At 42.3% G+C, this 21,225-nt stretch overlaps 1 protein-coding gene across 1 annotated transcript in view; it reads left to right on the top strand.

The window, feature by feature from the left end:
- CADPS (Ca++-dependent secretion activator) overlaps positions 1-21,225 on the top strand; it is a 177,826-nt gene that overhangs the window by 120,435 nt on the left and 36,166 nt on the right. Inside the window, exons 19-24 of the mRNA XM_009997038.1 lie at positions 645-653; positions 5,038-5,194; positions 6,184-6,325; positions 13,421-13,567; positions 16,680-16,835; positions 20,083-20,230. Coding sequence (XP_009995340.1) covers positions 645-653; positions 5,038-5,194; positions 6,184-6,325; positions 13,421-13,567; positions 16,680-16,835; positions 20,083-20,230 — 759 coding nt within the window. The remainder of the gene's footprint in view (positions 1-644; positions 654-5,037; positions 5,195-6,183; positions 6,326-13,420; positions 13,568-16,679; positions 16,836-20,082; positions 20,231-21,225) is intronic.

Genomic DNA, 21,225 nt, shown 5'->3' with positions numbered 1-21,225 from the left:
GTCATGGATGTTAAGATTAATTATTCTCTGTTACTTGGATTATCTAAGGCCTAATACAACTACTCTTAACTCTTCAAAGCCCTTTACCAGGTAGACTCATGTTTTAAAACCACTTAAACCATGTCATAGTCAAATATAGACCAGAAAACCATGAGACTTGATCCTGGAAACACTTGGCCCCACGGGCAGCTGACATTGCTGGCTGTAAGTCCTGCTCTCAGCACATTGGGACATTTTTTGCTTGAGCAAGTGACGTTGCCTACATATGCAAGTATTTGCAGGATTGAGCCCTGAGTTCTCTATAAATCTAGTGCTCTTGGATGCATATTGAAGAGTTAATAATTTTGAGATTCAGAGTGAACAATTATTGTTTATGACTGTAGGTAATGTAACCTTCACTCACTATTTTCTCTTTTCCTTCCCATTGATATATATATATATACTCACTATATTTTGCATTAAGAGCATTTGATAAATAATTTCACAGTCACCTAAAAATCATGCCAGTATGTATTCAATTTGCAGTATAGTTTAACTTATTGATAATACACAACAATCCACAACACCCAACTAATGCCTGCTTGCATATTTAAATTTCCTCCCTGTTTTTCTACTGTTCATTCAATCTTGGATGATCCTGGCAGGGGAAAGAGGTATGTGACTACCCCGAATGACACGAGTCACTGCTGTCATATTTCGTGCATGCCCTCTCAGTGCCATGTTTCCTACTGGGATTTTACCCGGGTTGCCCTCGCTTCCGTAACTTTGACCCAGGAATGTAACAGCAACTTCCAGTCGGCTGCTTGGGGCGTTGGCAGCCTGACACAGGAGGGTAAATGTGGCATAGCAGCCTGGTCCATGCATGTAGCAATGGGTATATTTTACGAGCGCTGCAGTTACATCCCAACACAACCCTACCTGCCTGGACTCTCTCCTCAGCCTGTTGTTACCTCTGTCGTTTTGCATTCACCCGACCTCTGGTACACTGTGGTGGAGATGGACTAAGTACTACACAAGTGCCTAGAATGGTAGTGGTCTTCCTCTGGTTTTGTCTGTATGTGCCTTGTACTGGATATACAGTATTTATATGTAGAGAGAGAATCTATGGGGTGAAGAGTGAAATAAACTTCCTTTTTACAGAAGCAAGTGCGTGCTTGAGAGTGCTGCTCTTGCACACGAGCTGCCATAACATTATCCAAGGATAAGGAATGTTTTATTCCACTCATCGCCAGGGCAGGCTGGATGTACAACCAGCTGGGAAGGAGCTGTGTTTAAAATGGAGGTAATTTTGAAAATAGCAGCCTTGTGCAGGAAGCGGTTCCAGGGTTCAGCCAGCCATGCTGCTGAGATCCTCACCAGAAGGAAGACTCAGAACTGTTCTCCAGCATCTTTTGTGTCACGAGGTTTTGATTAGAGACAGAAGGTTAATGCCAACATGGATAGGAGGCATCCCGGCCCCTTGTTCTGAACGGTGACCTGGAAGAGTGACATTCATCTCTCTCCAGAAGCCCAGCACACTGTCGGCACGTTATCGAATCCCTGTCCTGAGGGTGGCTGTGGCATTTCAGCAGGGCACAGGCACTTGGCCAGCTCTCTGCACACTTTGAATTGCACCCAAAGGAAGAGAGAGAAGAGGCTGGGTGGTTTATCGCTGATTTTTCTTACGCGCTGTAACCACATTGTGCTCTCAGTGTGCAGTGAGAATTGCTGAAGTGTTGCACTTTTTCCCCCCCTGAATTATTCCAGGTGAGGTTTTTTTGACATGTCCTTTCACCTGGAGAAGGTTCAACCTGTGAAGTGCAAATCTTCATTCTACTTTGTATGCTTAGCAGAAAATTAAACTGTATCACTTACTGAAGAAATGCATTAATTTACTGAAAACCAACCGTTTTTACAATTAAAACATGCCCCTTTTCTCCCCATATGGACACCCAGGCAGACTCCCTGCTGAGATCCCAGAAAATAATACTCAAAGCATGGAAATTAGTCAAAAAAGCCTTGCAGCAGCAGTGCTGTGTTTAGTTGGTTGGGTTTGTCTTGCCCTTAAGAGAGAAGCAAAGCAGGGCAGGAGGAATGCAGCAGAGACCGTGTGCCCTACGTCTGTGACCTGTGGGAGCAGGAGGTCTCTGTCACTGTGCCATGGCTCCCCTCGTGTCTCCCACCTCCCTTCCCTTCCTCTGGATGACTGAGGACAAGTGCCAGAGACAGTGGCATTCACCTACTTTTAAACTTATGTTTTCTCTCTCTATGTATACATATGTGTATATGTATATATGTATTTTAACTCCTTGAGGTCATACATATATACATGTGTATCCATGTGTAAAATATACAATAATGGGTGTGTTTGGCTATAAAGCACACTTTTTTTCTTTTTTTCCCTTTACATTGTGTTTTGAGCAAAGCAGGTAAGTAGATGGTAAACAAATGAAATGTTACCATCCTGAAGGAGAATTTCCAAGTATGGTGTTACTGCTCCCATCTCAGAAAGGTCCTATTCACTGAGGCTAGGGAGGAGGAGGTTCAGGAGCCTGCATAAGTTAGAGACTTAGGGAGCTAAAATTTGATTTTCAGGCAGAAGGGAAACTATGACTGGTTTGGTTATATGTTTTTCCATAAATGATCACATGCTTTTCTTTATAATTTTTCTTCAAATTAGCTTTTTTTTTTTTTTCCCCCCTCTTCATGGAAGCAGGTTTTTATTGCAGGACTCTAAAGTGTTTATGTTGGCATTTGTTGCAGAAGATATTGTTTACCCTCCCCTATTTTGTGTCCCCCCAAAATGCCAGTTGTTGTTGGTTCTTTGTAGCAGTCCCTTTTGTCCACAGACCTGTGGGTAGTGTCTGATGAGGACACAGCAAGGCAGGCTCTTGGCAAGCAGAGATAGCACAGCAGTGCAAGGACAGCCCTGTGTCCTCCTTGAAAACCATAGATGAGTGCTGCTGATTTTAGGAGGACCCTCCATAGCCCCATTGCTCAGCATCAGCTCATTTCCCACCTGTGCTTTGGGAAGAAAGTTTGAAGAGGCATCAGAAGCAGACGTGGGTTTTGATGTTTTCAGTTCCCATGTGGCACTCCCAGGTGTCTGGCCACACACTCAGGTGGACACCAGCACCAAACGTGGGAGGAAGAGCTGCAGAGCATGGCCATGCATGCTCAGCCCACTGGGCTTTTCTGGAGTAACGACTCTGCAAAAGCCCAAGGCCACCATGACCACTGCCCCTCAGCTTGCCAACACCCAGGGCAGGTTTGCTGCAGCAGTGCCCAAAGGCTTCCTCCATGTACCTGGGGACAGTTTTCAGACAAAGGAGCCCATTGTAGTCACCTTGTCCCCCCACCATGACCACAGGGATGCTGAAACCTGGTGATGTTGCTACTTTGGCCATGGTGTCTACCCAGACTACCCCTTAGCACACCAAAGCTGTGCCTTCGTTGCACCAGCCCACCTTATCCACATCTTCGCCCCAATGACAGAGCAGGCCCAATACTAAGATCAGTTTGGGGGTTTTTCAGTTATTTTGGTTATTCTGCATCTTGGATGTGCTCTGGGCACAAAATGCCTAGTGCCATATTCAACTTATGTATTTCTTACCACTAGTTTTATATCAACTCATGGTATAATAGCAGGGCAGTATCAGTCTGCTTTATAATCTGGGGAAACAAAGGAGTGGAAATAGTCCCACAGACTCCCTGCCCATGTCACTGTCAGCTGAGAAGCTGGGTCAAAATAGGAAGAATTGACGGGGTCCACGGCTGGGATTTTGGAACCTGCTTTAGGTGCACTGCTCTCTCTCCATGGCTAAGTGAATGAGCAGCTGGAGCTGTGCTCTGCACATCAGTGCAGTTCTTCATCAGTGAATCAAAACTGAACCCTAGGAAAGTGAAACTCCATTCTGCATATTCACTTCTACTAAAACCTGCAAAAAATACCCCTCCCGGACTGGCAATTCCTCTACGAACTGATTCATCTGTTCCCAGCCTTTTCTGTTTCATCTCCAGTCTGTTATCTATGCTAGAGGTTTCTTTCCCTTGCAAAGTGCTAGAAAGCTGTTTCCTAAGTCCTTTAAGTCCCTGAATAATTTCCTGTCACTTCAAAATGACAGCACATGGTCCTAACGATAGCACTTCTCATTTTGCATGTTCCCAGCCAGAAGTGATTACTAAACACGCATGCATGCGGATGCAGCATTCACATCTGAGCCATGTATGATGTGAATGCCACCTCAGAGAGCCCGGAGAGCAAAATCTAAGGACCCATTGTGCATGAGAATGAGTGACTTCACTGATGTTTTTTTGGTTTTCAAGTTTAGATATGTATTTTTTCCTGCCTCTGTGAAAATACAGGCTTGCCGTAGAGATTTATTTTTTTATCTTGGCATGTTGGTAATAGAGCTTTGTATTTGGTTTCCTAATCAGTAGCATTATGGAGGTGGTAGTGTGTTTCTATGGATGTGAATATGCTAACTATGTAAAATGAACAGTGCTGTAATAACTTTTACTGGTGATGCCTGAAATATATCTAAAGAAGAGTGTGAGTGATTTAGGACAGGTTTTAATGTCTTAGGCTTCTTGTTTTTCAAGACATATAGAAAGTAGTGAATCCAAATAAAATTTAAACTGTTGAAAAGTACAGCAGAAAACCCACAAGCACAGTGAGGAAGCTCTCAAATTTCTATACTTAAGAATTAGTTGATTTAGCATAATTAAAGATGGACAAAGTCATTTATTGTAAATTGAACAGATGAAACCTTCTCTGCCGTGTTCAGCTGCCTTTATGGTGGAGCTCTGAACGGATCCTCTGCAAGAACCCTTTGTATGAAAACAGCAGTGCCTAATTCCTGTGATTAGCACTGTTTGTGCAAGCTAGCACTTTAAAGCACTGTTCTCTTTACAATAAAGGTAATTTCCATGGGATGCACTCTTTTTTAAAATTATTTTCTTTTTGGTTTTTTTTTTAGATACGTGGCCTAACATCATTCCCTGTGCTTTATTAGAACTAATATACTTCTTTATTATCTTTTTCTACCAACTCTGAAGGCCTTTGCTTGGTGGTCAGACTTAATGGTTGAGCACGCGGAGACCTTCCTGTCACTGTTTGCAGTGGATATGGATGCTGCTTTAGAGGTGCAACCCCCAGACACCTGGGACAGCTTTCCACTCTTTCAGCTTCTAAACGATTCCCTCCGTAGTGACTGTATGTATTGTATTTTGATCCTTTCTTTTTCAGTGGGCAGCTCAGGTTACAGATAGCACTTTCTGTACTGCACAGACAACTGAGATGCGTAGAGATCTACAGTACATACTCTCTGAGCATCAGCTTTTGTTCCATTGCCACTAGAAAAAAAAAAAAAAAGCACACAGACACCCCTTAAATCAAATGCCTCAGTCGAAGGTGAGAAGCTGAACTTCTGTTTTGCTTCATATTCTCCCATCTCTTGGTAATGGCTGCCTGATAAGCAGGGAATTATGTACTCTATCTCATTGTCATTAAGTGTGTGTATTGTTTTAGATGTGTGTATTGCATTTAACATGGAGTAAAACAGTTGCTGCTTTAAAATATTTTATTGAAGGGAGGAAAATATTAAAGTAAATGGAGGCAGGAGTAGTTCAGAGGAATAGTGCTTTGTGAAATGAAGCTCTTCTTGAAAGCACATGGGCCCGTGCCTTCAAAACCCATGAGGAACTGGCACCTTCCCAGGTAGTCCTGCTGCTCCCAGGGAGCTGGTGGCAGAATTGGCATTGCCTTCAATTAGGTCCCAGAGCAGGATCCCAGCAGCTTTCTGTGACCACATAAAAAAGCCAGGGACTCATCCTCAGAGAGCCATTTCCAGTATCATGGTCATGAATAACCAAGGAAGAAATTATTCTCCTACCTACTAAAGCTGTAATGTTTGCCATGATGTATTTCTTACATCCATTTTATTCACAGGAGGTAATAATATATTTGTAAGTTTGACATTAATGGAAAAGAAGATTTGTTGTCTGTTTATTTGTTTGGAGTAAGAAGCCATTCCTACTATCTTTGTCATGGACACTGGTGGCTGCTGCCAGCTCCTGTTGTGTTCTTGAAGTTTCTTCCTGTTTGCTGACAAATTTGTTGTGTAATGAAGTGCCACGCTGTGGTTTGTTACAGAGCTTTTAGTAACAGTGGTGTCTTAATATACTTTTATTTATCTATTCTAGATAATTTGTGCAATGGAAAATTCCACAAACACCTCCAAGACCTGTTTGCTCCACTTGTTGTTAGATATGTCGATCTGATGGAGTCCTCAATTGCACAGTCAATTCACAGGGGCTTTGAGCGGGAGTCATGGGAGCCAGTAAAGTAAGGAAACCTCCTTTGATACAATCGGAATTTGGGTGCATATGGATGGAGATTCATGCAGAGATGAACTAGCAAATTTTAGACTGGACATGCAGAAAGTGCTTTAGATTTTCTAGTGTAATGCTAAAAATAGAAGGCCTGCTCTCCTCAGGGTTCTCAAGTTAAAGAGGGAAATGGTATTTGCTTTCTGAAGTGCATTGCTGCCTCGGTTGGAACCATGTGCCTTTGGACACGGAAGCATGAACATGTGAAAACCTTCTGAGCTGGTGTGGCTTTTTGGATCCCCTTCTAAAAGGCCTTTTCAAACTCAAATAGCTCCCTTTCAAAGCAAAAAACCTTGCCTCGCTGTGTTCAGTCCAGCCCCATAATCTGTGTGAGTCACTGCTGTACTTGTTCTTCCCAATACTCATGTTTTCCACCCACCCCACGGAGAGATGGTGCAGCCTTGTGCTTCTCACGTCAGCCCGGTGGCTGACAAGCTGCACGTGTCCCACAGTGTCCCCAGCCCTGCCAGGTCCCAGCTCTCTTCCCTGTAGGATTAGGCATAGAGAAACCGTAGTTATTACGGGCAAAATGATTCAAGCAGAATCAATTCTTTAACTTGGAGAGCTAGGAATTTACCAGCTCGAGCTGAGTAACCTGAGAGAAGCCCAAATCAAACTCAAGGGCTGGTAAATGATAAAAATGTGGCATGTGCTTTGGATTACTGTTGTTATTTCACAGGTTTTGAAGCATTGCTGAACTCTGTCATGCTTGCTTTAAAAAAAAAACTAAGATCCTACAAAGGAAAAGCACTGACTTTTCCTGCTAGTAAAGGTATTAAAAGAGAAAGGTCGACCCTCTGCAAACAACACAGAGTCTGGCGGTGCCTCAGACACCAGATTGGGACTAGCTGACCTCTGGAAAGACTATTTTCCCTGCTTTTTTTGTGATTCTCTAGGCAAAGTTAAGTGGCACGGCTCTCTCAGAGGTTGCAGTATAAAAGAGCTTGTGGTCTTTCAGGGCTTTTCACACCAAATATGTTCCGTTTACAGGGAGAAGAGATTTTGTTCAGCAGCCAGCCTCCCATATGCAACCTGGAGTCTGAGCACCCAGGTTTTTTCCTTTCTTTCTTGTACATCCTTAGCATCCGTAAGGATTCTGTCTGCCAAATCTCAGGCCTTTTCTTGACACCTGATCATCCCCTCTGTTTTGAGTGGGGTTAAGTGGCTGGCATTCAGAAGTCTCTCTCACTTCCCATTTGCTGTCTTTGGTCTGCAGGCTAACAGGATTAAAAATCCTAAAAAATCTTGTTTCAAATAAGCAGATGTGACCCAGAAAACATACAAGAAATAGATCTTTCGAGTAGGAGAATGCCATTTTTACAGCCACTCCTTCAAGCAGAATTGCACTTCAAAGTTAGCATTAACTTTAGTTTCAGAGCTCTGCTTTAGTAATCAATATGTTTGTATTTTCTTGTCTGTTATGAAACAGAGACTGTTAACACCATGTACCAGTCCATCTCGGTCAATCAGTTAATAAGCAATTTGTTCTGCTTTATTTTGCCAGGCACTGACATAATTTTGGCTTTTAATGACTTCAGTGGCTTAACTATAGATGTCCATAAATATCTGGCTGTGGCACTTGCCTGTCAAAATGTTTTACCCCTGAGTGTGCCATCACCCATCATTTTTAACTTATCTTTGATAGTCGTAAAAGGTCTTCTCTGAGTTCTTCTCTAATGGTTATTTTCTTCTGGAGTTATAGTTGCCAAGTGCTTTCAGAGTTGCAGTTTCCAGCAAAAGCCCAGGATGGACTTTCTGTCTTACAGACTTGGGTATTTAAAAGATTTATTCCAGCACAAAAGTGGATGCTTTTCATGAGAAGCTTGTGTCCACCTGATGAAAAGATGCACTTTTGAGGGTTTTTTTCACTGATTGGCATTTTGTTCTTGTGTCTCACACACAAAAGTATGAGTTAAAAAACTGGTTTAACATGATGAGACCCAGTGAAGGGAGGTACCAGCAAGCGCACAAAGAGTGGCACATATGGTGTAAAGGAAAGGAGGTGTCATTCATAGGATCTTAGGACAGTTCCAATGTGATGTTCAGAATCAAATGTTAAGCATCTTCATCTTTTGCCTCCTGGGCCCACCACCTGCTCCTCTTTGTCCTGTGGACAGTGAATTTGCAGAAGAACTCAGGTCAGAGACTTACTTTGTTGGCTTTGCCCTTCCATATCTACCGCCTTCTACCTCCACATGTCCGAGCTGCAGCACAGTTCAGTTTTTGGCCACTGATTCTCAAATAGTTTGCACCAGCCAATTCCCATCCAACTCATGGCCTTCCATTGCTGCCTCTCCCCGTTTTGGGAACTGGGAACACTGCAGTATGTTTTTCCACAGCTTTGAAGAATGGCCTTCAGGTTGACCAAAGATAGATCATCGTGGCAGTCGGTTCCACTAAGCTTACTGCTGTCCTGCTTTGGATCCCTACAGTGAGTTGTGGGAAGGAAGTCTCATTATCTCCTGTTAACCAAGAAATTATTCCACAATGTAGAGACTTTTGTAAGGGTTTCTCTATGCTCAGCCTTGCAATCAAGGCTGAAATATGTGGCCCTCCATAACCTGACCAGATGGCAGTTTGCAAGCATGTATTTCTTCTATTTTCATTGCTGAATACTCTGCACCTTATGCTACAAGGAGTTAGGTATAGAAATCACAAACAGTGAGAGAGATACTGTTAAGTATTGAAAACATGGGGGGAGGGGGAAAGCATTGATGTAATGTGCTCATGAGGGCTCTGTAATCTGCCTCTGCAGAGCTGCTGAATTTGCAGGGGGTCCGTGCCCTATAGCTAGAGCAGCTGGTGTGCTTGTATGAATCCACGCAGAGAAATGTGGAACACTTGTCCCTCGCACAGTCATCCAAATACGGAGGATACAGAGTAGGTCTGTTCTCTGGTGAGTTGAGAGGTCTTGGAAAAGTAGGGTTTGCAATGGGTTTGGGTTTTTTTCCACTCCAGCTTCTTGGAGAGCATGGATTTCTCTTGCAGCCAGCAGACACGTACGTGTGTGTGTGCGTCTCTGTATGTGTGTCTGTGTTGAAAGATCTTTCTGAGCAAACGCTAAAGCCGGTGCAGTGACAACGAATTTCAAGTCCCTGACTAGGACATAACTCCTTGACCTGTGACTGTCTCTACTGCACTGTAGTCCTGGCTTTAGCATCTACTAATAAATCACTAACCCTCTGCAAACTATTGGTAAATGTATCATAAATGTAAGAAATTGAACAGTATGATTCTACTAATCATTTTACAAGGTTGTACTACTACAAAATGCTGGTGAAAAATGTTCCCCCTTAAAAGAAGCACCATGTAGGGAAAATGAGTATTTTTGTTACTATTCTGGGTGCCAGTCAGAGGAAGAGCACAGATTTGACTGCCTACTTCACTATCAAGCTCCTTGCTTCTCATCAAGGCTTTTGTGGAAAGCTTTCCTCTTGAGCAGTTGCTCAGCCCAGGCAGTAAGGCTGTAAGCATTTCTAGTGATGGCAGAGACAGGAGTTTGCATCTTCCATCACTAAATGATTTCAGGCGTCCCACAGGGACTGAATATTGAAGTATGGACAAGGGTCTCATTTAGCTTCATCCTCAAGCCAAGAGGCAACTCAGTAAAAATACTGTGATTTTTTTGCCCTCCTTTCAGTACTAGGGCAGCTCTACAGGAGCTGTGCAATGGGATTTGTTCTCTGTGATGGGTGCTACAGTACAGTGTGAGATTTGGGATGTTGTCTAGGGGTATGTTGCCAGCACTGAGAATTTCCCAGCAGACAGTACAGGTGAAAGCCATTTGCACAGCTGCCAGACACAAACGGGGGTGAATCAGAAGAAGCCAAGAAAACGAGCAGTGCGGCTCCAGAGAGTGCATCTTTTATCAAACATATCAGGATCCAGTCCTGAAGCTGAGTCGTCTAATCAGACAGCCCTCATCTTGTTGATGCAAATGCCCACATTCCCTGCCTGATGGCTGAGGTTATATTTAGCCATCTATATTAAATAGGCATGGCTGGCTTCTAGAAACAGCTTCTCATCTTGGACCTGGAGTTTTATGGTCTGAGCAACTGCAGGCTGGAACATTTGTTGGTAATATTAATAATTTTTTACAGGTCTCACTGCAACTGTTAGTCAGATAATTACATGGGTTGAACCTACAAAATTGTGCATGTCAATTCAGGAGAATATTTTTTAAATTAGTTACTGTATGTTAACATAATATACTCCATTATTTTGCTGTTTTGTTTTGTTTTAAGAGTACTAACTTATTCTTGCAACATATCTTTGCATCAGCAAAATAATGTGTTGTATAAAAGAAATATGTTTCCTTGTGAATATAGTGTACTGTTTACTCTAGAAGTCATATTTTATTAATACAGTGTTTTTATTAATATAACACTGTCACTTCTTGAATTTTAATATTAAAACCAAAGGTCCTCTGATTTATGTATTTACCATCTGGCTAAGTTATTTAAGTTGCTTTTCCTTATACATTTATATGTTGTCCACCTCTTGCTATTTCTTTATTTTTTCCAGATCAGTATCTAAGCACATGCACTGCCATTTCTGAAGATTTAACACTCTCTCAATCACTCTGACGTCTGTGTCTCATTCAATAATCATATCATCTTAATAGCAGATACAGTATGAATGGAAACAATGGAAAGCTTTTTTACATTAGGAAATCCTCATATTTGCTTACAGCCTAACAAAGGGAACAAGCACATAGTGTGAAGTCAAATCTACTGAGAATCACAGAAACAAAAGAAAAAAAAAAAAAAGAACTTTTTAAATTATTTTTTTTCACTAGAAAAAAACATTGGATTGTAATTTTCCTCACCAAAAAGGGATTTTATTCACAAAGGGGGAAAGAGGATAAAGCCTGTTCCCTAAGACTTGCCACCAATGACAAGCTGAGCTCTTGCAGAGATGTAGTTCAAATCTGCTGTTGCATTAGGAAATATGTATGCAGTATAGCCAGTGCAGTTCCATTCCTTTGGGTTTTGGTATACAAAACTTGCAGTAAGAAGTGGAGTTCAAGATGTGACTGAAGGAAGTTGCTAAGATTTTAATATACCTTGAAAGGATCAGAGAATTACAGAATTTTTGGAGTTGGAAGGGGCCTTAAATATCATCAAGTTCCAACTCCCCTGCACGGGCAGGGACACCTCCCACTGGAACAGGCTGCTCAGAGCCCCATCCAACCTGCCCTTGAACCCCTCTAGGGAATGAGCCTCCACAGCATCTCTGGGCAGCCTGTTCCAGTGTTTCACCACCCTTACACTGAAGGATTTATGCCTGATCTCTAACCTAAATCTCTCTTCTGTCAGCTTAAAACCATTCCCCCTCTCACTGCAAGCCCCTGTAAAAAGCCCCTCCCCAGCTTTCCTGTAGCCCCTTCAGGTACTGGAAGGCCACTGTGAGGTCCCCCAGAGCCTTCTGTTCTCCAGGCTGAACAACCCCAGCTCCCTCAGCCTGTCCTAAGAGCTGCTCCAGCCCTCAGATTATTTTTGTGGCCCTTCTCTGGACACGTTCCACCAGCTCCACATCTTTCTTGTGCTGGGGGCACAAGAAGACATAGTGTGTAATTTAAGTTTTCCAAGATTGCGGGTAATGTTGCCTGTACAGTAGGTAATTAAATCCAGGGAAATGGAAGAGCCCACCTAAGGTGGCATGTCCTGGTGCTGTCACTGAGAGCAGGGGAGCTGGAAGGCTGAAACTGTGCCCATGCACATCACAGCTCTCAGGAGCTTCAGCAGTGCAGGGTGAAGCTGAAACCCTGAAGTCCTGATTGCATTTTCACTGAGCCCAAATGATGATCCCATGAAAATTATGTCAAAGCATCTGATTTCTTCCTCAAATAGTACTGTAAAACCACCTATGAGTTGTGTCCCAGTGCACCATACAGGATTACTAGATTAAGGCAGAAAAAAAAAAATACACTTCTGAAACTGGCTTCTAATTCCCAGATCCCGTGACATTTTTATTTTGCATAAAAATTAACTTTGGTGAGATACTAATTAAAACAGAATTAGACCAATTATAACATCTAGAGACCTAGCACACTAAAATAGGTCAGGGTGTTTTGCAGACTTTAAGCATGCAGTGCTGTTACACTGCACGTTGTTTCAGGAGAGCACATTGCATTAAATTAATACACTAACCCACTTTTAAAATACCTCTATTTGCATAATTAGTGGCATGTCTGAAAATATTTTTTGAAGACATGATGCCCAAGTGCACGTGCCTGATAAATTAACCTTTGAATGTCTTAATCACTCCATGGCCCATTTCCAGCCAAGAAACATTCACATTCCAGTCCTGGATTTATTCAGTGCAGTTCATTCAAGGGCACATGTAGAACAGGGCAACCAGTTGGAGGACCAACTGATCCCACCTGGAGGACCCATTTTATCCACACCCAGGAATGCAAGGACCAGGGCATGATCCTTCACAGAGGAACCGTGCAGGTCACTGTTTTGTAGCTCCAGATTTGCTCTTCTTAGTTAATTGCAGAGTAGAAAATAAACAGGTTTTGGAGTGAAATCCCAACTCAATTGAACTTGGTGGCAAGAAAAACTCTTAGGGACATCTGCAGGGCTGGAATTTCAAACTGTGTGTTTGTTATTTGGAATCCCAGTTCTCTAGTAGATCTCTTAGGTTAGCTCTTTCATCCAGCCTGAGCATGTAGGAACTGAGACTCACTTCCTTATGAGAGAGATTTGTCCAAGGCAAGGCTGCTCTCTGCACTTGGCAATGGGGTCAGGACTTGAGGGTGGAGTTATTTGCTGGAGGTTTTTGAGTACTCTGTTAATTTGCTACTTTCTGATTCTTCTTCTTTTCATTCTTCTTTTATTTTTTAAACTTGCTTTTTCTTGCAGACTGCAAACTCAGTCCACTTAAGCTTCCATACTCATGCTTCTTTCTGAAATGTTTTGCTTTAGTTTTTTAACTGTCCTCGTGCTGTGAACTTTGCAGATTTGTTTATGAGTGTCACGTGCTTCTGCTACATCTGCATTGTCACTGTTATGGTATTTTTTCTTTCTGTCTGTTTCTTCCACAGGAGTTTAACAAGTAATCTGCCCAATGTGAATCTACCAAATGTGAATCTCCCTAAAGTACCAAATCTACCAGTTAACATCCCACTAGGCATCCCACAAATGCCTAGCTTTTCTGCACCGTCATGGATGGCTGCTATTTATGATTCTGAGTGTGTATTCAGTTCAAATTAGATCTCATTTAAATTTAAAGTAATCTTGGCATGGATATGTATTGTTTGTTTCTGTGCATTATATAAAACTTTAGAGTGATACAGTTAATTAGATGTTTTCTGAATGAGACACTAGTGAATTTCTGGCATGTGTATTTTGAGGGGTTTTTTGGTATAAATCTTGAAAATTTGTCTTCCTCCCACTGAGAATTTGGGCAAGTATCTTGCTTTACAAAATAGCTGTCAACAATGGGACATGGTCTGAACAACATACGAACCACAGAACTTACAATGTGATGTTATGTGTCTCAGCAGAGAGTTTTGTCCAAAAGAGAAGATGAACCAATTTCAATGCCAGACAACCAATTTCTGTGGACCAGATGTAGATCTAAAAGTTAAAATCATACCATGCAAGCTCTGAATTACCCAGATAGTATTTTTTGTCTTTATTTTGAAGGAACAGTTAAACAAAGAGAAACACCCTGCAACAGTTTTTACTCACATTGGGGGAGGCACCAAGAGAAATTAAAGCTCCACAGCTGTCACCACAGCCTGAATTATGCCATGACCAACTAAAAATGTGTATTTTCAATGTGAGCTTTAGATTATGGCCTGGAAAATCAGGCACAGTATCACAGCAGTGCATCTACAGGAACCCTGTGCTCTGGGCTCCCAGCTCCCTCTCTGAGCATCCCGGGGTGCACGGGTGGAGCAAATCCTGAGCACAGCTTAAGGAGGTTCTTTTCTAACAGCATATTTCCCTTAAAAGTCAAAGCCACCAAGCAGTGTGGAGGGTGATGCACAGTGGGCTCAACCCAAATCTTGGTGTTTGAGGTAGCTCATCTCCCAGGATGTCCCAGCACAGAAACTATGAGCTTCCCAGTTCTCCTTCTAAATTCCTAGATAGTTATTTAGGGTTGGCATGGGGTGGTCTCAGCCAGCACTGCATGGATGTGTTGCTTTTCCCTACCTTCTCACTTAGAAGAGAAAATCAAAGAAGCCCCCCCAACCTACCTCCATCACTGTTACTGAAACACCCTCGATTACATCTACACCTGGAGTCCACCCAAACTCTGTATTGCAGAACAGTTCTAAAGAGCCAGAAGTAAAACAAACACTGACGTTTGATTTCTTAGCAGATTTTTAAAAACTTTTCAAATATCAGCAGGGTCATTTGTGTTTCAAAGCTATACAACTCATATTCATGCTAAGATAGCTATATTAAAGGCTAGCTTAGGCAGTTGTCTGTTAAGAGTACTTGAAAGTTTTAATCTTTCTCTGTGCATGCTTTGTGGTATTGCCCTTGAAAAGATAAGAATCATGTCATGACAGAAAATAGGATAATCCCTCTGAAAATGCTTGAGCATCAATAGTATATTGCAACCTGCCTGCGTGATTAGAGCAGTTGTGGTGCTCACAGGCAAAATATTAACATTGCATCTTGGAAATTAAGATACTGTTTTATTTCTTTGCCTGTTGTCTTAATCAAAAGTGAGAAAAAGACCAAGAATAATACTTTAAACATTTTGCAACGAAATGAGCATCATAATGTTGATGTAGTAAATACCAATTATTGTATTTGTACATTTTTAATAATTTAAAACAGAAATTTATGCAGTTCCAAAACTGAGTTTAGGTTGTTAAAGCTTCTTTATATCCAAGCACAAGTCTGAACTGGGTGAAACTAAAACCTGGTGGTAGATGCACACCTGAGACTGCTGCACAAACTGGTCCCCTGGTTAAAGGAAATGCCTGATTCTTTATCTTTTCATCTCTCTGGTTTCCTTTGACTCACCCTCCCCCTCCATCAAGGACATGTTACCTGTTGCTTAGTGTCAGCTATGTTTCTCCTACAACCGAGACAATTCATTCTTTATCTCGTTGAGTCCGTTAGCACAGGACCCTGCAGGACCTCTCTAGCATGTTGGGACTATGGTTCTTCCCTGGCAGTAGCCATGTCTGCATTAGCTCCTACCTCCTCTAGCATTAACTCAATGCAGCTGGCATCTGTCACGATAGAAACACCCTCAGCTGTTTCTATAGAGGATGTCAGCACAAGTGGTAATGCATGGTGTGTTCAGTACCTCCTGACTTACTGTGTTAGCATTAGTGGTATGCGAGGAGGGGGTTGAAACTCTTGAAGCTCCCTTTGGTAATTGTCCTGGAAAAAAAAAAAGGGAGGGAGAAGGAGAGAGAGAGAGAAAAGGGTTATGGATGCATAAATTTCTCTGCACAGACAGAGCGCAATCCAGTTCTGTATTTTTATTCTGTAAGTGGAGGTTTGAGATATAATTATACTGTGAAAAGAGCTGGTGTAGCTACACACTGCAGGACCAAAGCCTTCCATCTGGGCAGGGGTGTGGGTATGAGAATATACACTTGAGAGAGAAAATCAGAGTTTTGTGACAGACCAAAGATGTTGCAAAATAAATATCTATATATATTTTTAATGGAAATTTGTTGTCCTATAGATGCCTTTGCAAGAGGCAGATTTGTGAAAAGGTGCAGGAGTCAATCCTGCAAAAACTCCTGGATATGAGATCTCTAGTGCCCTTAGCTCAATTGATTTACCCCGATTTTTTTTCAGCTGTTCAAGAGATAAAGCGTGTCCTCGCTCACCACTTGTTAGCACTGTCCCTTACCTGGAAACAGGGGCTCACTGGGGGGGACAAAGCAAACTCAAGGTGTAATTTGGAAAGGGGAGAATTGCATGAAACCTTAAATCTTAATAACTGCATACAGTCCAGTATGGCAGTTATTATTGATCGGGAGTTTTCTACCACAATTTCTAGCCTTAATTCTTAATAATCACATATGTTAATGTGGCTATTAACTAAGGCTGATTTTTACCATACACACATTCTTCCTCTTAATATGTGTAACTCATAATGTTGTCTTACTCATGTGGTCTGGAAAGTTTTGTGGGTTATGACAGCAAGGTAGAATAGGCAACTGTATGGTAAAACTCAAAATCCTGATGGTGGAGATTGCCAGCGTTGTCCTGTGTATGAAACTACTGTCTGCTCCACACTTGTTGCAGGAATGGTCTCCACATCAGGTTACAAGGAGCCTGATGCCACTTATGACTTTTGTTCTCGTTTTGCCCTGCCAGCAATGGATCAGGCACCTCAGAAGATCTGTTCTGGAAACTTGATGCCCTACAGACCTTCATTCGGGATTTGCACTGGCCTGAGGAGGAGTTTGGGAAACACTTGGAGCAACGCTTGAAGCTTATGGCGAGTGACATGATCGAGTCCTGCGTGAAGAGGTACGTGCCCACCAGCAGACTGGCCACAGTTCCCATGGAAGCTCACAAGTTCCATATTTTTTTTCTATCTTATTATCAATGAAGCTTCACTTCAACCACTGTTTACTAGCAGACCCAGCTGACCTCTGCCCAGCACAGATGTGGTGGGAAGCCACTCTCTGCTGTGAATTGTGGACTCTCCCAAGCAAGCACTTCTCTGTTGAGGTTCTGGAGAGTGCATATTCAAACTAAAGCCATATATCACCCATTCTTTCAAGCTCTATAGGCAACTACTTATTTTCAGTGCTGCACGTGAAGTAAAGTCTTTGCAAATGCAGTTTGGAGATGGCAGGGTTGAGTGCTGAAAGCAAAGCCCAAAGTACAATCCCAGCACCCCCCTAGAAGAGCACAGATCCATGAAAAAGCAAGCAAAAAAGTGATCCCAGAAAAGGAATGTTGCGTAGCTTGGCACACAGGCTTCACATATGCTGTCATAGAATCATGGAATGGTTTGGGTAGGAAGAAACCTTAAAGATTATCTAGATCTAACCCCCCTGCATGGGCAGGGACACCTCCCACTAGGCCAAGTTGCTCAGAGCCCCATCCAACCTGGCCTTGAATGCAACGGAGAAAAGGTGTCCCATTAATGGAAAAAAAGGTGTTTTATCATCAATCATGTTATAGGATACTCACCTGCAGATCTTCCAAAGCATAGAGATTTCCTTAAAATACGGAGAAAAGGTGTCCCATTAATGGAAAAAAGGTGTTTTATCATCAGTCATGTTATGGGATACTCACCTGCAGATCTTCCAAAGCACAGAGATTTCCTTAAAAGACCTTTAAACATACAGGCAGCTGTCATTTTGAAAGCAAAATGTTAAGGCTAAATTTCCAGCCTTTACACAGTCATTTAAGTCCACTTGGCACTAAAGGTGATGAGGCAGGAGGAAGAACTTAACTTTGCGTTCCATTGTGCAGAAATTAATATACAAAGACATGAACCAAAAGAAAAAAGGTTGCCAAATATAGCTGGTACATGCTAATATTAGCTGCAGTGTGTGAGGTGGCTGTTCTGTACCACAATTGTCAGGCCACTCAGCAAGCGTGAGCGTGGCATTTATTGTTCGCACATTCCTCAGTCTGGATGTGCAACGTCACCGAAGCAGAAGGCATCTTTGGTCCCCGAGATGTAGGCAGGAGACTGCCCCACTGGAAGGCAGACAGCTTGAGATTTGCTCTCTCACCATGCTGGAGAAAACCCCAGTGCATTTTAAGTGCAATGAGACGGTCGTGATGTCCTTGGCATTAGGTTGGATGGAGCTTCGAGCAACCTGGTCTAGTGGGAGGTGTCCCTGCCCATGGCAAGGGGTTTGAACAAGGTGATCTTTAAGGTTCTTTCCAACCCAAACCATTTTTATGCCTCTGATTGAGCAAGTCCCCCATTATTGTAGCAGCGTGTCTTTGGTCCCTTAGCTGGCACAAACATTGTCAGACTGCTCTGTAGGAGCAAACCCAGGGCTGGAGCACAGCTCTTTGCTTGTCCCCCAGCACCACCAGCAAAATACTTATTCTCTCTTTTTAATTTATTTTTTTAACTGGAAACAAGGCACCTTTGCTACACCTGCAGTGCAGTTTAAACTGCATCATCTATAGAAATCAGACCAGGTTAGCTCAGCTGAGATAACTGGGAAAAATAAGCACATTTCCAGGTACATCTGAAGAAGGGCTCATGTGCCTGAAAGCCGGGGTTTTTTTCCCAACTGCTTCAACCTTTCTACAAATATGTTGCCCCTCTGTAAAAACCTGGCCCAGCTTGTAATGGTATGACTATATATAATGGTTTTGAGCATAAGTAAGTAGGAACATGCTCATCTCTGCAAGGAGATGGAAAATCCCAGTTGCTTTGGGTCCTTTCGGTAATTATCAAGATTCTAGTCCCCGAGTCCAGGCTAAATCTGGCACTGGTAATTAAATCAGTTCAAATGCCACTGCTGATGTAAACCAATATGCTGCCTTCCCTATTTATATCACCTGCAAACAGGGCCTGGCTAAGGTTTCTTTAGCAATTTCAGTTTGACACAACATTTTTCTTCGCGTCTGTCTCTGAACTGTTGAATACCATGGGGGAGCCACCCCGCCTGCCGCGCTCGGGTGTATTTCAGTGCTGTCAGGAAAGAAGCCCTTGCAAGGAAGACCTGTTTGGCTAATGAAGCTGGGCAGGAGGACCTATGTACCAGCTCAGATCTTGGCCCAAGAAGGGGAGTTTCACATTTGTAAATGGGCCATGTTTTGCATAACCCTTGGGGGATCTTTCAAGATCAGAGTTACCCCTGAGCTGCAGTTGCTATTACTTATTATTTCTAACCTTCCGATGTTAATTTGTTGGCAGATTCTGGCTGATGTGATAATTGTTCTGTGCTGGTTAGATTAGTGAAGTGCTTCAGGAATCTGCAGAGGGGCTCCAAAGAAAGGCAGGGCAGTGCCCACCGTACTGCAAGTATTCTCCACGTTAGAGACACAAATGCCTTGGTATTTTAAAACACGTCACAAGATCAAACCCTGTCTTTGTTCCAACAAAGCTCTGGGTGTAACACAGTTTGTAACTGGCAGGGATGTCAAATGTAAGCTCAGGAGAGCAGAGGGGGGTGAGCTCATGCAGCGTGGGCTCATGTATTCATACATGCACAACAGCACCCGTGCACATTTTGCAGACATGTTCTGGTGAGTATGTAAGGTTCAGAGAGGCCACTTCTATGAAACTATGAGACAATTAGGAACTTTCAGCAAGCAATTACAACCGTGTAGACCTAAAAATGCAATGATCTGACAGTGTCCTTTGAGTCAAGAGATGAATGTGTTTCTGTTAGTTGTAGTTGATATCATGGAGCAATAGGAGCTTCCTTTAATGCATCAGGTTTGCTCTTTGTCTGTGGTTGTAAATCAGCTAATGCCACCAAATTATAGGTGTACATTGACACTGCTGGTTGTAACATCATCACACTGTTTATCAAGCATGAGAAAGTCATCATTTCCCTCAAAGTGTTGCACTGTTTATAAATAGTGTGTATTCTGGAAAGTAGGTTTCTTTTTAAACTGGAAAATCAGTTTTATTAGAAGCACATTTGTACCAAATGCACTATAATGCTCCCAATAGCATTCAGCTTTTTGGTTTTTTGAGCTTTTTTTCCAGGATTGTTTCACATTATTTATTGTTCTCTTCAGTATGCTTAAAAGCAACTGGCATGTCTTTTTCTCTTTTCCTTAACAGAACCAGGATTGCATTTGAAGTAAAGCTGCAAAAAACCAGCCGATCAACAGATTTCCGAGTCCCTCAATCAATATGCACCATGTTCAATGTCATGGTGGATGCCAAAGCTCAGTCAACAAAGCTTTGCAGTATGGAAATGGGCCAAGAGGTAAAAATGCAGGTTCTTCCTTTCACAGCTTTTAAAGGCAATGTCATGAAATTTCCTGTCTTCTGTTGTGCTAGTTTCAGAGGCGTTATATCAGTTGTGGATTCAGCTTTTCATACCAGTTATGGATTTAGCTTTTCATAGAGAGTGTGCAAATAAATATGCAGGGGGTCGCTCTCAAGTAAATGTCATGAAAGTAAACATTTGGAATCCTTGTCACTTAGGAGTGGCTTTATGCAAGGACTGTGGTATGCATAAAGTGTCTCCTAAGCTTATTTGATGCATGATGACCATGTACGTTGAGTCATTAACTGCACCTTGGAGCCAGGTGTCAGCAACACACTTTCTGTATATGACAATTTTCTGTAGACAAACATAAGGAAAACAGAATTGCCAAGTTGTTGCTGTGATACTTGTAAGGAAAAAAAAACAACAAACAACAAAACAAAACACCCAAATAGATACTTTCCAAAAGTAGATTGAAATTCCAGCTGCTGTGCCTTCCCTGAGTATTGACTATAATCAGCATGCTTGATGACCCTGCATTTCCAGGTTCTTAATGACTCAAGTTTCCAAACACCAGGACTGTTTTAATTAACTGCTGATGCTTTTTTTTTTTTCTTCTTAAGACACAGTTTCAGGTTGAAGTTTCTGTGAGTTGATCTATGAACTAGAAAGACATGGTAAATTGGACTAGATTAAATGCATCATAATGATAATTTTGCTACAGTGGCTTCAAGCCAAATGAAATATTCATGTACCAGTCTAGAATAAATTCACAAATACTGTTTGGCTCTCCTATGCTGCTGCTTGTCAGCATTTCCTAGATAAGACCTTTCACTACAACTTTTCATTGTCAGAATTTTCAGTGAATCGTTGCGAGTTGTTTTCTCTTCAGTTGTTTACCTCACCCTGTTCCTCTGAGATGACTTGCTCCAAAGACTACTGCCTGCAGCAGGGGTCCTTGCCCTGACATCAGTGGTGTTTGGATCAATTGA

This window comes from Chaetura pelagica, unplaced genomic scaffold (assembly GCF_000747805.2).
Source record: "Chaetura pelagica isolate M959 unplaced genomic scaffold, ChaPel_1.0 scaffold364, whole genome shotgun sequence".
NCBI classification, from domain to species: domain Eukaryota; kingdom Metazoa; phylum Chordata; class Aves; order Apodiformes; family Apodidae; genus Chaetura; species Chaetura pelagica.
Note: the sequence above shows the minus strand (reverse complement) of the source record. Positions and strands in the feature narration are given on the sequence as shown.